At 33.8% G+C, this 14,470-nt stretch overlaps 3 protein-coding genes across 4 annotated transcripts; 2 read left to right on the forward strand and 1 right to left on the reverse strand.

The window, feature by feature from the left end:
* Positions 1-153: 153 nt before the first annotated feature.
* On the reverse strand, positions 154-3,113 carry LOC100801670 (sec-independent periplasmic protein translocase-like protein). 2 transcript variants are annotated; one of them, NM_001354329.1, is made up of 4 exons: positions 2,792-3,113; positions 1,872-2,179; positions 1,039-1,329; positions 154-545 (listed from the first exon to the last, which is right to left on the reverse strand). In NM_001354329.1, exons 1-4 carry the CDS (start codon positions 3,012-3,014, stop codon positions 336-338), a joined length of 1,032 nt encoding a protein of 343 aa, NP_001341258.1. In that variant the 5' UTR covers positions 3,015-3,113; the 3' UTR covers positions 154-335. The 2 variants fall into 2 exon arrangements, with proteins under 2 accessions (NP_001341258.1, NP_001341257.1); NM_001354328.1 differs by having other exon boundaries at positions 1,872-2,188.
* An 878-nt stretch (positions 3,114-3,991) lies between these two features.
* LOC100800582 (origin of replication complex subunit 4) lies at positions 3,992-8,390 on the forward strand. Its single transcript, XM_003536607.4, has 16 exons — positions 3,992-4,152; positions 4,255-4,345; positions 4,423-4,479; positions 4,570-4,617; positions 5,277-5,327; positions 5,420-5,463; positions 5,539-5,602; positions 5,793-5,879; positions 6,111-6,202; positions 6,281-6,362; positions 6,804-6,889; positions 6,977-7,086; positions 7,291-7,383; positions 7,451-7,503; positions 7,619-7,762; positions 8,179-8,390. The coding sequence occupies exons 1-16, from the start codon at positions 4,049-4,051 to the stop codon at positions 8,212-8,214; spliced, it is 1,242 nt and encodes a 413-aa protein (XP_003536655.1). The 5' UTR covers positions 3,992-4,048; the 3' UTR covers positions 8,215-8,390.
* A 2,783-nt stretch (positions 8,391-11,173) lies between these two features.
* On the forward strand, positions 11,174-14,425 carry LOC100818183 (palmitoyl-acyl carrier protein thioesterase, chloroplastic). The gene is made up of 6 exons (XM_003535662.5): positions 11,174-11,825; positions 11,916-12,049; positions 12,567-12,680; positions 12,771-12,942; positions 13,203-13,271; positions 13,365-14,425. Exons 1-6 carry the CDS (start codon positions 11,448-11,450, stop codon positions 13,698-13,700), a joined length of 1,203 nt encoding a protein of 400 aa, XP_003535710.2. The 5' UTR covers positions 11,174-11,447; the 3' UTR covers positions 13,701-14,425.
* The last annotated feature ends 45 nt before the right edge of the window (positions 14,426-14,470 follow it).

Consider the following 14,470-nt stretch of genomic DNA (forward strand, 5'->3'; position numbering starts at 1 on the left):
TTTTCACTTCCGCACGTTCTTTGGGCACATATGGGCGAGGAGATTTAACTTGAAAAGCTGTATTTAGTTATATTATCACTTTCTTCTTTTATTTGTAATAAAAAAATCATGATTTTAATTTAAAACGTGCAATGAACTGAATGTAGGGACGAATTTCAAAGAAATACTTCCAAATACCAAGACACGACGATATTTGGGAATGACTGGTAAATCAATTAGAATACAGAAGAACAGTGCTCTGGTACGTGTAAAAATATACACTAGATTGCTATGTGAATGTACATTAACATCTGTTCATATTGAAATTCTGGCACATCATTAAGATGCGGCTAGGGTCACCGTCCAGTAAGCTTGACCATCCATGCGCCACCTAAGTAAAGACCCAATAAGGGTGCCGCTAGAAGAATTTGAGTGAGAGGATCAGTAGATGGCGTAACTATAGCAGCTGCCACTACGGCACCAACCACAACATACCTCCAAATTGATAGCATCTGGTCTCCAGACACCAGTCCAAGTTGTCCCAATAGAAATTGTATGACAGGTACCTGTAATATGACTTCCTTTAGATTCCATAACTACTAAAGTTTGGAGGGAAAAAAGGATTTTGCAGGTAGGTGATGGAACAATTCAGACACGTAGAGATTACTTGTTCTTGTTTCATCAAGCACCGGAATAAAAGCTCAACTATTTATATACAAAACTATAATCTAAAGGAATGATTGATTATAAATGGAGCCTACACAAACTATATATTATAAGCATTCTTCATCTTAAAAGCAATAGCATGGTTTTGTTTCAAATTCCTAACAGAAGCATGTTTGAATGTCCACAGTGTTCATAACTCCAAATAGACCCCAGCAGGCAGGCATGTTTAAAAATGTAATCATTTGCTGCTCCCTAGGTATTTATTATATACATATTTTGGGAGCAGAAGACAAGCAATTAGGTCAATGGACAATGGCCTCATGGCGTGAATTGGTGTCAGCTACAAGATACTATTCACCACATATTATCAAAGAACCAGGAAGAAAAAATTACCTGGAAAGATAAGCCTGTACTGAACATAAGCACCAGAACAAATTCAAAGTATTGATCGATGGACCATAATGATTCAACAGCACCTTCAGCGTAGGTAACAAAGAAATTTAATGCTGCAGGTGTCAGAACTAAGTAGGAGAAAGTTATTCCGGCATAGAAAAGAACTGATGAGCCTAAAACAATTGGCCCTAGAAACCTTCTTTCAGATTTTGTAAGTCCTGGAAGTACAAAAGCTATGACTTCATAGAGGATGACAGGACTTCCCAAGAGAAGGCCACAGTACCCAGACACCTGCAGTTCAGAATGACAAAAATGTTAATTCAATCAAGGTAGCTTGTATTTTATCTTTAGAGTTTGATCTCAACTTAGATGGGTATGCAAAAATTGTTAAATGCACAACACAACATTGCCTAGAAGTTAGGTAGTAACACATTTTCTTTGTTTAAATCAAGTAATCCTTGTTAAGGTTAGGACAGTCCTCATCTTACAAGTCAATTTTGTGGAATTGAGTTAGGTCCTAGGTCCGATTCTTTAACAAATAATTCCTAACCACACACCCCACCCGCTGGAAAAAAAATCGTGACGGAAAATGAGTAAAGTGGTACACACACAAAATAGATTTTGGCCATCACAAATACTATGATCTGGGAACTAGTTATGAGGCGGACATAAGAATTACGGCAGAGCTTCGTACATTCCTGATAAAGCAAGAGCACCAGCATAAACACTGGTTTAATTTTACATGAAATGTGTACCAAGAAATAAAATATCACAGCTCATTTGATAACAAAGGAAACAACAACCATCTCAGAGATATATGTAAGAAATCTTACCTTTAAAGTTGTGAAGAAAAATTCACCAGGAGCTAGCTGAAGAAATCTTACACCCTGTGTTTTAACAGGAGCTTCAAGAATCATTATTAGTTCTTTTGAAAATGCAAAGCATCCCAAAATGCTTGCTCCAACTGCCAGGACTGATACAAAGATTCTCTGTCGCAGCTCTTCAAGATGATCAAATATGCTCATTTCTTTGTCATCGGGAAGAAGCTCTTTATCAGGATAAAGAAAATCATAGATAGCACCTCGGTCACCATCTTGCCCAAAATTTCCCTGCGTTTCTTCAGCTGTACTCTCAAAAAGATCTGCATTTTCTGACATAACAATGATCTCAGAATCTCAACCAAATCTACAAGACTTGTGGAAACATATCACCATGATCATCATTTAACTAGGGGAAAAAATTATTTTAGCATAAATTTCAAATGCACCTGCATTAACACATTGTTCAAAAGAAACCACCCTAGGATAATTTAAGTTGAATAACATAGTGTCAACAAAAAACGATATATACTAATCATATTTGGAATTTATCCCCAAAGCATCCTTACAAAATATTATTAGGCATAGATCATGTTTGGATGAACTTCTCCATAAGCACTTTATGGAGAAAGAAAAATAAGAAGTAAAATTGAAATAAGCTTCTTTCACAAAAGTTGATTTTAACGTGTAAGCGAACTTTAGCTAATGGGAGAAGCTTATCTCCAAACTAGCCTTAATATGAGTAAGGGCATCGCATATATTCATATGTCATCCTCATCCAGATCAATATGCAAGTTGATGAACGAGGATAATATATGATAGAAATTCAAAGTGAGCAAAGTCAAAGATTTTGTAAAAATATTTTAGGAATAATAATAATGAGAACAAAAAATTGAAGGAGGGGAAATGGAAATGATTGAATTAGACGTAGTTACCGGGCCTTTCTTCAAGGGCGGAGCCCAGCCCAGTGGCGCTAGTACTCAAGTCTTGCTGCTTCTGTCTCAGCTCGTCATCGACGGCCAAGCAAACAAAACTGTTATTCCTCTTCCGTGGGAAACTCAACCCGGAAGGGTTTGGGTTTCCGACCCGGATGGATGTTCGGAGAGACCCGAATTGAGGAACGATGTTCGTGGGAACACTGGTGCTTATCAATCCCATGCTATGCTGTAACGTCTTTTCTTTTGACTGTCACACGCTTGGATACGGTTTCCTTCCCTTCGATCTTGGTTATGTGCCTGATATTTTACACTTCCAACCTCTTCCTCACTATATAACTATTAGTTTTCGCATAAACTACAACACATGTTTTAGACAAAATCTTTCAACTATTAACAAGTAATTGGTCTCGATAGTAATATTAGATCCCTTAAGTTAAGTAATGTTTCCATAGATTCTAGTATTATGAATGAAAAAATAAACAAATGAGTTTCTAATTTCAAATATTTGAACAGTTAATCGAATTTAAAGATCTGTTCTAATTCTTTTATGTACCTCATTTTAAAGATTTATTTTAATTTTTGAACATTTAATTTCAAGATTCATTCTAATTTCTGTTTGCTGATTTGTTTTTTTGTCAAATTTTAAGTTGATCTAATTTATGTGGCACCCAATTTGTGAGCATGGTAGATCTCATATATTAGAGTGAAAGATACAAAAGTTTTATTTAGAAATAAATAATATATATATATATATGTGTGTGTGTATTGGTATTGTAATTTTTTATTATTATTATTAAACCAGAAATCAATACCAAGGGGTCTAACCAAGTGTGTGAGTCTCTAATATTATGTTGAATTTCTATAAATAAATAAAAAAATCACAAATGAATGTGATAAATTTATTAATTTTTATAATATTCATGTTGTGCTGTTGGTTTGGTTTCTGATTTTGGACCTGACTGTGTTGAACCTAAGATCATTAATATGGTGTTGTAATAAGCAAACCATTACTCCAGGTTGAGGTCAGATTATAATAACCATGTTAAGATTCATAATAAAAATATGTTTTTATCTTTTACAAAGATAGGGCTTAAACACTTATTTTGTCACCAAGAAACTCTTATTCGGGCTTGAATGAAGCCCATCATGGATATTGGGCCGCGTTTGATAGAGAAGAGAAGTTCTTGGCTCGTTATAAATTAATAGGCGCGGTTGTTGTTCCCGCCAAAGTGTGTTGCATCTTCCGCGGGCGCAATGGAGCAAGAGAATCACAAAATCAAAGCAGTGAGTTTGCTTCGAAGCAGAATCTGTGATCCCAAATTCATCTTCATCAGTGAATCTCCAGAAAGCAACTACAGGTCTCAACTTCTGAACTTCTTCTCACACAGTTAACGTTTCTCCTTTTTATTCAATCAAATCGAAAATCGATGAAAAGTACTTTGCCGATTTCTCCATATCAGCAAGCTGAAATTCATGATATCGAGTTCGGTAACGGAAGCATGCAACAATTCTATTCTTCTTCTCGGTCCCCGCGGCTCCGGCAAGAATGCGGTTTGTTCCTCACTCACCTCAACCTCATTTTTTAAGGGTTTTCTCCATTTTCTTTTCATTATGTATTCTCTTGTTAGGTTTTGGAGCTTGTCATTCAAGATTTGCTGCAAGAGTATCCGGACTCGGTCTCAGTGGTATTCACTGCCTTCTCAAATAATAATATTAATAATTCATGGAATTGGAAGTGTGCTTGCTCTCTCTATTGAGTTATATTTTCGTTGCAGATAAGGTTGAATGGGCTTTTACATAGTGATGACATCTCTGCGTTCAAGGTTGGCATTCCTAAAACCTGCTTGTACTGTTACTAATTGAAACAGCTATGATGTTATTAACTTACTAATGTCGTTTGTTTTTTCTGATTGTATAAATTGTTTACTAAAGTTGATTTTCCTGGTTGTTTATGTTGACTTAATGCTGACAATGACTTTGGTTTAGTTAATCATTATTTTTTTAATAATCAATGGCTTCTTATATGGGTAATTTGGCACCCTAGTCAGCTTCGGACACTTAACAATGAAGGAAAATTGGGTTGACTCGAGGTCTAGTTGAGTGAATAACTGCTTAGTCTTACTACAGAAAGGGACAAGTAAATGGAAGATAATCTTCCGGTATGAATTAGCCAGGGAGCTTGGAGATTATTCTCCTTGAGAGAATGTGGCAATGTTCTTTCTGAATTTCTGTTAAAAGATGTGGAGTAAATCTTTCTCATGTTAAAAACTTGTGAATTTACAAAGGAATTGGATGGTGATGGACCAAGCTGTGCAATGCAGCTCAGACTATTTCTGGATATGCAAGAGCAATGAGGTTTTGTTAGGCATATTACAGAATTTCCTAGTCTTGTTATAGAGATTGTTTGAACTGGTAGATTTTGGCTACACTGACCTGACCTTGTATGATGTCTCATTTGTTGTTGCAATTGATGATGAAACAGGAAATAGCTAGGCAGTTATGCATGGAGCATCAATTGCTATTCTCAAAAGCGGTAACATGACCTACTTATTCAAAATTCATACCATGCATTTACAATTATGGTACAGTGGATTTTTTTTTTATCTTGATATGAACCTTTTGCAGGCATCATTTGATGACAACTCCCAATTTATGGTGGCCATCCTAAAGTTAGTAAAAGTTTTCTTGGTTGAAAAAGGAAAATAATTTGAAGTTCTAAAGCATTTATTATCTTTGTTTTCTAGGGAATGTGGATTAGCACATAAAACAGTAATTTTTGTTCTGGATGAGTTTCACCTGTTTGCTCAGGTAAGGCTCCTCTTTCTTTTTCCACTTTGATCACTTCTCAAAAGCTTGTGGTGTAAATTCTGGGTTATAATTGTAGTTATTCTCAACCTCTAATACTGTTTGTGGTCTATGTGAAATATTTTCTATTAAACATTTTTGGTAACTTTTTTAATCATAAATTTGCTACTATCTCCATCCTGATTCTTTGCAGGGTAAACAGAGATTACTCTATAGCTTGCTAGATGCAATGCAATCAATAACATCACAGGCTGTTGTACTTGGCATTAGTTGCCGTCTGGTGTGTGCTTATAGTTATTTCCTTTTTCTTATATAAACTTTCAAGTAGTTGTGAATTTTGTCATGTCTGAATTTCTTTCATGCGATTAGTTGAGAAAAAATATTCCTTTAAATTTCTGTACATGGCATTATTGTTTTGCTTGTATATTTTTTGAGAAAATAATATATCATTGCATGTGGTGCTTATAGATAATAAGATAACTTTTACAAATCAAGATAATCCTCCTTGCAGGATGCAGATCAGCTGTTGGAGAAAAGGGTACGATCTCGTTTTTCACATAGAAAGCTGTTGTTCCTACCACCTTCAATAGAAGATTCACAAAAGTAGGTGGATGGTAATTTCCTTTAGACTGGAACTAGGCTGAAGATGATGTTAAATGCTCTGCTTGACTTGTCATGTAGATTACTGATGCACATCCTGACATTACCAATTGATTCAAGCTTTCCACATGCTTATGCTGTTGAATTTAACAGAAAGGTCCAAGTATCCTTTTTTATGTTGAGTCTAGTTGATTAGTTGGCCTTCAGAATGAACAGGAAGTGCCACCCGTATTAATTTATTCATTTCACAACCACAAGAATTCACATGTCTTGTCTACCATATTCTGCTATCACAGAGACTTGATAACTGAATGCTAACCCATAAATTCATAATGCACACATTTTGACATATCTGTCCAGATGTTAATATTCTTGCTTATATTTAAGTTAATAATCTTTGCAGAACGAACTATAGTTGCAAACCTTTTCAACTCTTTGCATCACCATTCACTGCATGTGTTTCTGTGAGTAAACTGATTTCATTTAAAACAGCTAGGTCATATCTATAAAACTGTTATGTGTGGAAAATTCAGTTATGTATTTTTCTTGATTAATGAAAATCCACACTTGTCTACCTGGTTATGAAATCCTTGACAAATTACAGAATATTATAGAAGATAGAAGGTTCAAAGAAACCCTCAATAAATATTTAAATGTTGACTCCTCTGTCAAACATTTGCTGAGGTTCCTGTAAGTTTTTTTTCCACACTTCTGTTTAGCTGTTGAGTATCAGATAGACTATCCTCCCAGACTTATGTGAGTTTGATAATTTTCCAGATTCTGTGCAGTCTCTCATATGGATTTGCAGACTGGGTTCCTGTCTCGGGAGAACTTTGAAATTGCATTTACAAGTATCCAGAGGCAGCCCAAACTGGAATGTTTAAGAAGTATGGAAATTTTAGATAATTTATAATATGCTCTTCTTTCTGTATTAGAGATGCCATCCCCATTGATGTTCTATTTATCTATAAACTGTACCCATTTAACGAGTCTTGGTTTTTCATCTTGGAGTTTTCTCCATAATTCAGTATACTTTATCTTTTGATGGAGCAATTAATGGCTTTTTGGTTATAATTGCAACTTGCAAGCAGATTGCTCCATTTTAGAACTCCAAATTTTGGTTTGCATGAAGAGATTGGAAGTTAAAGAGCAAAGTTTATGCAACTTCAATTCTGTGATGAAAGGTAATATTTGTTGTTTTTCTTTCACTCTTTCTATATTATTCCTTAATGTGTCTGTCATATTTTGCAGAGTATATAAGCACCCTGACTTCTGAACGTTATGCAAGACATGTCTGCTTAAGGGTGTGTTCATCTGCTTTGGTGGTTTCTGAAGCCAAACGTGCAATATATAGTAAATGATGCCATTTATCCCCAACCCCAAACTTATTTGGTGGTATTTTTTACCTTTTGTGTGCAGGCATTTGAACACCTTATACATCGTGAATTGATATGTTTCACAGACAATAGAGGACAAAGTTTGTCTGTTGAATTCCGTCCTGTAAAGCTTTTAATTTCATCTGCTGAACTACATCAAGGACTAAGAGCAAATACTTCATGCCCTGTAAGTTAACTGACAGAATTAGCCCACCTGTATATTAATTATGTGCCAGATTGAGAAATAAGAATTGCATGGATTTCACTGAAGCATTTGATTGTTTTTGGTTATTTGTTTTCTAGTTTTCTTTGTACTTAACTTCTTCCATTCATCCATTACACGTCATATCTGTGGAGGTAGGTGATGAGAGCATAATTTATTATATTATCTACCTACATGTTTTGGTTCTAAATGGAAGGGGCTTGGATCTCTCATGCATATAATCTTAGGTTCAATTTCAAGATTCATGTTGAAAAGAAAAAAAATTGTTGGTAGGAATCTCCACTTTAGTGCTTCACCTATGAGGGATTAGTCTTATGCATACATAGAATAGGAGAATATTTTGAGAAACCAAAATATTCATTAAATTTCATGTTTTGCAGCCTAAGCTTCTAAAATTAATGGATCGTGAAGGCTAAAACCACTTGAGGGACACGACTGTTTGTGTTTCACGTTATACTGTATGTGGTCCGATTCCAAATTCTGATAAATTCAGCCTGTTTATGAATAAATAAAATGTTTTGTGTAGTCAACACTTTTTCGTGATTATAATTGGTGTACATGGAAATGACTTCAGTTTATTTATTTCTATTCATTTCTTCTGAGCAAACAATTTTCAATATTTGCTATATTTTTTTATCCGGATATACGCCATTACATAATTAGCAGATTACAAATCATAAACTATTCATGTATTGACACCTCATTAAATGGATTTGTTTTTAAGAATTTGTTTATACATCATTGATGCCTTTGTAAAACTTTTGTATATTGATAGTATACTATCAAGATTAAATTTTTCATTGTTTAATTTTGATATATTGACAATGTAAACAAAATTTACACTAACATTTAATAATATGGTGTTACAGCATTTAATAAATTTAACAACTCAAGTATTATTTCATTACATTAATAATGAAAACAAGTTTGGCTTTAGACACCCTATGTTGCTAGTTAAGGTTAATTTTCTCTACTGTTTAATGAATAATTCCGGAGGGAGAGATAAGACATCAATTCGACATGAATTCTAATTTGGAAAATACAAATGTAACTGAGGAATAAAATAAAGAAATGGAAACAATATTCTGAAATAATGTATAACTAGTATAAATGAGTTAAGTTAAATGTTTGGTAAAGCTCATTTGTTTTACTAAATAATTATGTTTTAAGTTTTAACTTAGTTTTAGGTTCAACTAGCATAATATCCGTGTACTGATGAAGGATCGGGTAGAGTATTGAATTGAGAAGGAATGAGTCTGATACGCAGGTTCAATTTCAGTTTGGGATAGACTGCCTCTTTTTGACCTTTTCGTGTCTTCTTGTCTCGTCCATTATTATCGAACAGTTAGAAATAAAGGTGTTTATGGATTGGATTTGGTCTGTTTCGAAGAAAAATAACTATACAATTCAATGACTTTGTTTTCTTAATTATTCTCCAATCAGTTTTACTCTGTTTTAATTTGATTTGATGTAATTTACAACGATTTAGATTGGATCGATTTTTTATTTTAATTTTATTTATATTTTCTTCTAACAAATACTAAATAAATGATAAGATATAGAATAAATATAATAAAAAATTCAATTTAAAATATCAAATATTTTATCATATAATTAATAATAGTATAACCTTTTAAATATATATTATATCAAAAATAAATTTATACAACCTAATAATTATATTTATTCATTATATCTAAACTTGAAAGCACATTTTGGAGTTGGATGGCTATCCAGTGGTGCTGGTGTGAGGAATAATGAAAAAATTGGCAACAGCTTTATAACATTGGAAATAAAGAAAGCAATAATATGTTTTAAAACCAGAAAACTAGTTTTAGTTTTAAAAATATTTAAAACACTGAAACTGCAAATTAGTTCAATAATATGTGAATCAGTGATCATGACGGTAAACATTTCCAAGAGTTTTATAATTTTGTCCCGAAGCATTATTTTTGTTCTCTATATTCTTATATTACTTTACTAAAACAAATAAATTTTAAAGTGTTGTTTTTGGGAATGAATTATATCTAATGAAAGATAACTAGAAAAATGATAAATTTGTAAATAAATAAATCTTTAGATAGAAAGAAAAACCACACAATATACACTTCTTTTTTTATTAAGCTTTTGTCATGTTTTTATCTACACACTTATCTTTTTTTTGGTCAAAATTAAACTCTTAATTTATATATTATTTTAAAATTTCCATTATAATTCATTTATAAAAGTGCCCTTACAACAATTAAAGTGAAAGACACATTACAAAGAAATTTAAAATTATAACTTCAAGATAGTTACCGAGCATGGTCCAAGAAAAAGTTACCGAAAAGATTAATGTTTTGGCATGTCTTGCCCAATCTTTAGCATCCCATCGAGCAACTTTATGGCTTATTTGTGCTAATGAAAATGTTCCCATCCATTTTTCACATTAGTAAATGTTCATCTTTATTGGCTATCATGCTCAAAAAAGTTGTAGCAAGCTAATCAATTATACTAGTACTAACTAAATTTGAATTATTTCCTTGAGTCTCTCCACGTGAAGCAATAGTGATGCATTTATTGCTCAAACTGCAAAGCATGAGAACAGACCAAACAATAAATAACATCTATAGAAGTCCTTGGCTGAATGAGCTACACAGACCAACTATGTTGGCATCAGTGTGGAAACTGGAAACCCTCAACCAATTCTCAGTTAGTTTGATTTTCTCTTTGTTCTTATCATAATCTTTAATATTCTAACTACCAACAGAAAACATAGTAATTCCAAGAAAGTTCGGTTTCTTCCACGCAACATTTCTAAGGAATCCATGATATTTCAATTAGAAACTTCCATTACTTAAACTTATCTCCTCGGAAGCAACATTTATTTCTCTTGGCTTCCTTGCAGCCTCAACACAAGTACTACAGTAACAAACCTCTAACATGAGAAACCTAGACAACAGTGTACTTTTCAACCAAAGGGACTCTGAATTCATTCTCTTATTGGCTGTTGTCAACTTCTAGGGGAGGCGTTTGCTTTTTTCTTCTTTTATACCACTACCTATGTAATAATAATAATAACAATAATAATAATACTAAGCACTACTATTTCTATTGCTGACCAATTCTTAAAGTCCTAGCCTCAGTAATAATGAGTTTAAGATATCAAGCTAGTGTACCTAGTGAAATCCTCACAGAAATAAAAATAAATAAAAAAATTGAAGCCTCCTCACAAATAATTTAAAATCCTCCAATGGTATCTTTCTTTTAATCTTCTTACACAGTAGTTGAAAAACAATAAATTTTACTATTTTATGTTCACTTTTGCATTTAATAATTTATGTATACTAAAGTATTAACATTGCTGATTTCATAAACCCTCAAAGTTGCCTGACACAAACTAAACAAACTTTTGTCTACTCTACCTGATCGATCAGAACTAGGGCGTTTCCTTTCTCATATGGGACACAACTAAAAGTTACTTCTGCAGCAAACACCAAAATCTCTTTGATATGTCAGCTGAAACACAAGGTTCAGTTATTTGTCTCTCAGACTTCCAAGTCCTGCTTTGTTAACACCGTCTGTAGTTAAACTATAAAAAAGTTTTATTTCCCATTTTTCTCTTCCAACCTCTCCTTCTAAGGTTTTGTTCCACTTTGTAAGGAACAAAATGAGAACAATGGTTGCCACTTTCTCATATCCAGCCTCTACCTATTTTGTAAGGTGTTGTTCCGTGAGAGAAAACCATGACCAGGTTAAGCTGCAAGTGAACAGCAGCATCAGAACTAATGGGAGTTTTAGGTCCCCAGTTAAAGTTGAGTCACTCAAACAAACAGTTTCAACTACCACCACTCTTGGTCAAGCTGTTACAATTGATGAAAATGGTCTTCGCCAAAACATTCCAACAAAGAAGCAATTGGTTGATCCTCATCGTCAAGGGCTCATCATTGAAGGTGGAGTTGGTTATAGACAGACTGTTGTCATTAGGTCCTATGAAGTTGGAGCTGATAAAACAGCCACACTTGAGAGCATCCTCAATCTTCTTCAGGTGATTATGATCATTTAACCAAATTTTTAACTTCACAAAAAGCACAAGAGCTTCATTGTTTTGTTGCTAAATATGCTATCTTATGTGCAGGAAACTGCATTAAACCATGTTTGGATGTCTGGACTGCTGAGTGATGGGTTTGGAGCAACACATGGAATGGTGAGGAACGATCTCATTTGGGTTGTCTCAAGAATGCAAGTTCTGGTTGATTACTATCCCATCTGGTAAAGCCCCTTTCCATCATGATTATTTCAAGGAGGACATTAATGAATATGAACATTTGCACCCTTCCGAAAATTTTCTTTTTTTGTTGGAATATACAAATCAAATTTATAAAGTTTTCAACTCACTTGAGACAATTCTTGTCAAAATTGTTGTACTATTTATTGAAGGTTTTCCTAGAAGTTTTCTCCGTATGCAAGAACTTTTGTCCTATACTCTTTTGGCAGCAGAAAGCTATACAAAAATCTACCTCTTCTAATAGAGTTACATGTTGACTAAGACATGCATAGAATTTCACTAAAATATTCCATATTTAGATCCATCATGGGCCATGGCCATTTCAAACACAATAAACAAAGAAAGTAATAAGGACATTATCATAAGAGTCAGAATAAGTTGTGATGGGCCATAATCGTGACAAATTTTCTTAAGAGTTGTAACAATTTTAATGAAATGAAATTTTAGTTTCACTATCATGACAAAACCATAATAACTAGAAATGAATTTAACATGTGTCAGGGGAGAGGTAGTTGAAATTGACACATGGGTTGGAGCATCAGGCAAGAATGGAATGCGGCGGGATTGGCTGATAAGAAGCCAAGTCACAGGCCGCATTTTTGCACGTGCAACAAGGTAAGTACCATATACATGTTATGTATTGCACAGTCTTTCTAACAATTTTCAAATTTTCCACTGTGCTGATTGTAATAAGCCATAAAACAGCACGTGGGTGATGATGAACCGTAAAACAAGACGTCTCTCCAAAATGCCTGAAGAGGTAAGAGCAGAAGTTTCACCTTGGTTTATAGAGAAGCAAGCAATAAAGGAAGATGATGTTCAAGAAAAAATAGTCAAATTAGACAAAGAGGCAAAATACATGAATTCTGACTTGAAGGTATATATGCCATTTACTTTATAGAGTTTAATATGTCGTGTAAAAATATGTAACTCAATCAGAAATTGTAATAGAGGTAACTTTTAAGATAATTATTTTAAAAATCAACAAAGTTAGTGTTTACCATACATAACAATCTATAATTAGATGATAGTGTAAAAAACATTATTTACTCTCTTTACTCTTTATTTACTGCTGGCTCTACCACAGCACAAAGAATGTACACAATTATTGACTTTGTGCCCCTCTCCACTTTGCAGCCCAAGAGAAGTGATTTGGACATGAACCAACATGTTAATAATGTGAAGTATGTAAGATGGATGCTAGAGGTAAATTGCAAGAATTTATCAACTCAATACTCAGTAGGGTCATTATGAATGTCACTGTTAACTCTAAAATTCAGTTGTTGATTGCTTCTACAGACCATCCCAGACCAAATTCTGGAGGGGCACCAATTATCTGGTATCACACTAGAGTACAGAAGGGAATGTGGAAGCTCGGATATAGTACAATCACTATGTGAACCTGAAGAGGATGAAATACTTCATGGTGTGGTGGAACCAGATTACTGCACAAATCTTCTCAATGGGTTATCATCAGATATTATAAATGGTAGTGGTGTCCTTACTTGCCTTGAGAAGAGGCCATTAAGGTATACACACCTGCTACAAACCAAAGGAGAGAAACAAAACGACGAAATTGTCAGAGGAAGGACTACATGGAAGAGGAAGATTTCTACAATGCCATTTTCCACTTAGACCTAGTAAGATTCATATGTGGACTGGGAAGGAACAAATGTTAGCAATACTCTGGTCATGGTGTGTACCCACCAAGAAAAATTCTTGGTCTAAATGAAAACGATATCATGGGAAAAAGACAACCAAGAAGCGTTTGGAGAAAAAAAATATACATGTAACAATTCCAATTGAAGTGTAAGTTATGAATATCCTTCTTAGTTCTTAGTTCTTATTTATTTATTTATTTATCTTGGTCAAAGATTTGGATATTTTAGAGACTAATCCTACTAAGTAAATTATTTTTATTCGTGTGAATGCAGGTTTATACCCAACTACACCAATTCTTATTAAAACAATATAAAACATGATTATTTAGTTGTAGTAAACTTTATCTATGTGGGCAAACTATATCATGATTTTAAAAAAACAAGGAAAATGTTTTCCAACACATTCAAGTAAAAGTGGATTTTAGTAAAGTAATGTAAGAGCACCTCTGTTGTAGGTTGCTCTTGAAAAAGCCACAGTAGGAGTGAGTTGAAAAGTAAACGTGAAACAATGGAGAGCAACCCCACATGAACATGTCAAAGCACCCGATGTTGCAGTAAGGTGTTTTTGCTTCCTTTTTTTTAGTAGGTCCCATGGTATCTTTTCATTAGTTATTCAAGTGTATATTGTCTTTTATTTTATCTAAATTAAGCAACGGACACCCCATTTTTGGGTGCATGGAGTGGAAAGAGTGATAGAAAGAAAAAGGAAAAAGAGAAGAAATAACATGTGGTAATTATGTAATG

This window comes from Glycine max, chromosome 10 (genome assembly GCF_000004515.6).
Source record: "Glycine max cultivar Williams 82 chromosome 10, Glycine_max_v4.0, whole genome shotgun sequence".
In the NCBI taxonomy this organism is placed as follows: domain Eukaryota; kingdom Viridiplantae; phylum Streptophyta; class Magnoliopsida; order Fabales; family Fabaceae; genus Glycine; species Glycine max.

What these genes read in the sequence shown, in the direction of transcription:
- LOC100801670 (NM_001354328.1), bottom strand. Translation starts at nt 3,014, where the DNA reads ATGGGATTGATAAGCACCAGTGTTCCCACGAACATCGTTCCTCAATTC. An exon ending in CGCCCTTGAAGAAAGGCCCG is followed by an intron (nt 2,189 to 2,791) that starts GTAACTACGTCT and finishes TTGTTATGTCAG; the next exon opens with AAAATGCAGATCTTTTTGAG. An exon ending in GTACAGGCTTATCTTTCCAG is followed by an intron (nt 546 to 1,038) that starts GTAATTTTTTCT and finishes GTCATATTACAG; the next exon opens with GTACCTGTCATACAATTTCT.
- LOC100800582 (XM_003536607.4), top strand. Translation starts at nt 4,049, where the DNA reads ATGGAGCAAGAGAATCACAAAATCAAAGCAGTGAGTTTGCTTCGAAGC. An exon ending in AAACATTTGCTGAGGTTCCT is followed by an intron (nt 6,890 to 6,976) that starts GTAAGTTTTTTT and finishes ATAATTTTCCAG; the next exon opens with ATTCTGTGCAGTCTCTCATA. An exon ending in CAAGACATGTCTGCTTAAGG is followed by an intron (nt 7,504 to 7,618) that starts GTGTGTTCATCT and finishes TTTTGTGTGCAG; the next exon opens with GCATTTGAACACCTTATACA.
- LOC100818183 (XM_003535662.5), top strand. Translation starts at nt 11,448, where the DNA reads ATGAGAACAATGGTTGCCACTTTCTCATATCCAGCCTCTACCTATTTT. An exon ending in GCATCCTCAATCTTCTTCAG is followed by an intron (nt 11,826 to 11,915) that starts GTGATTATGATC and finishes TCTTATGTGCAG; the next exon opens with GAAACTGCATTAAACCATGT. An exon ending in ACATGAATTCTGACTTGAAG is followed by an intron (nt 12,943 to 13,202) that starts GTATATATGCCA and finishes TCCACTTTGCAG; the next exon opens with CCCAAGAGAAGTGATTTGGA.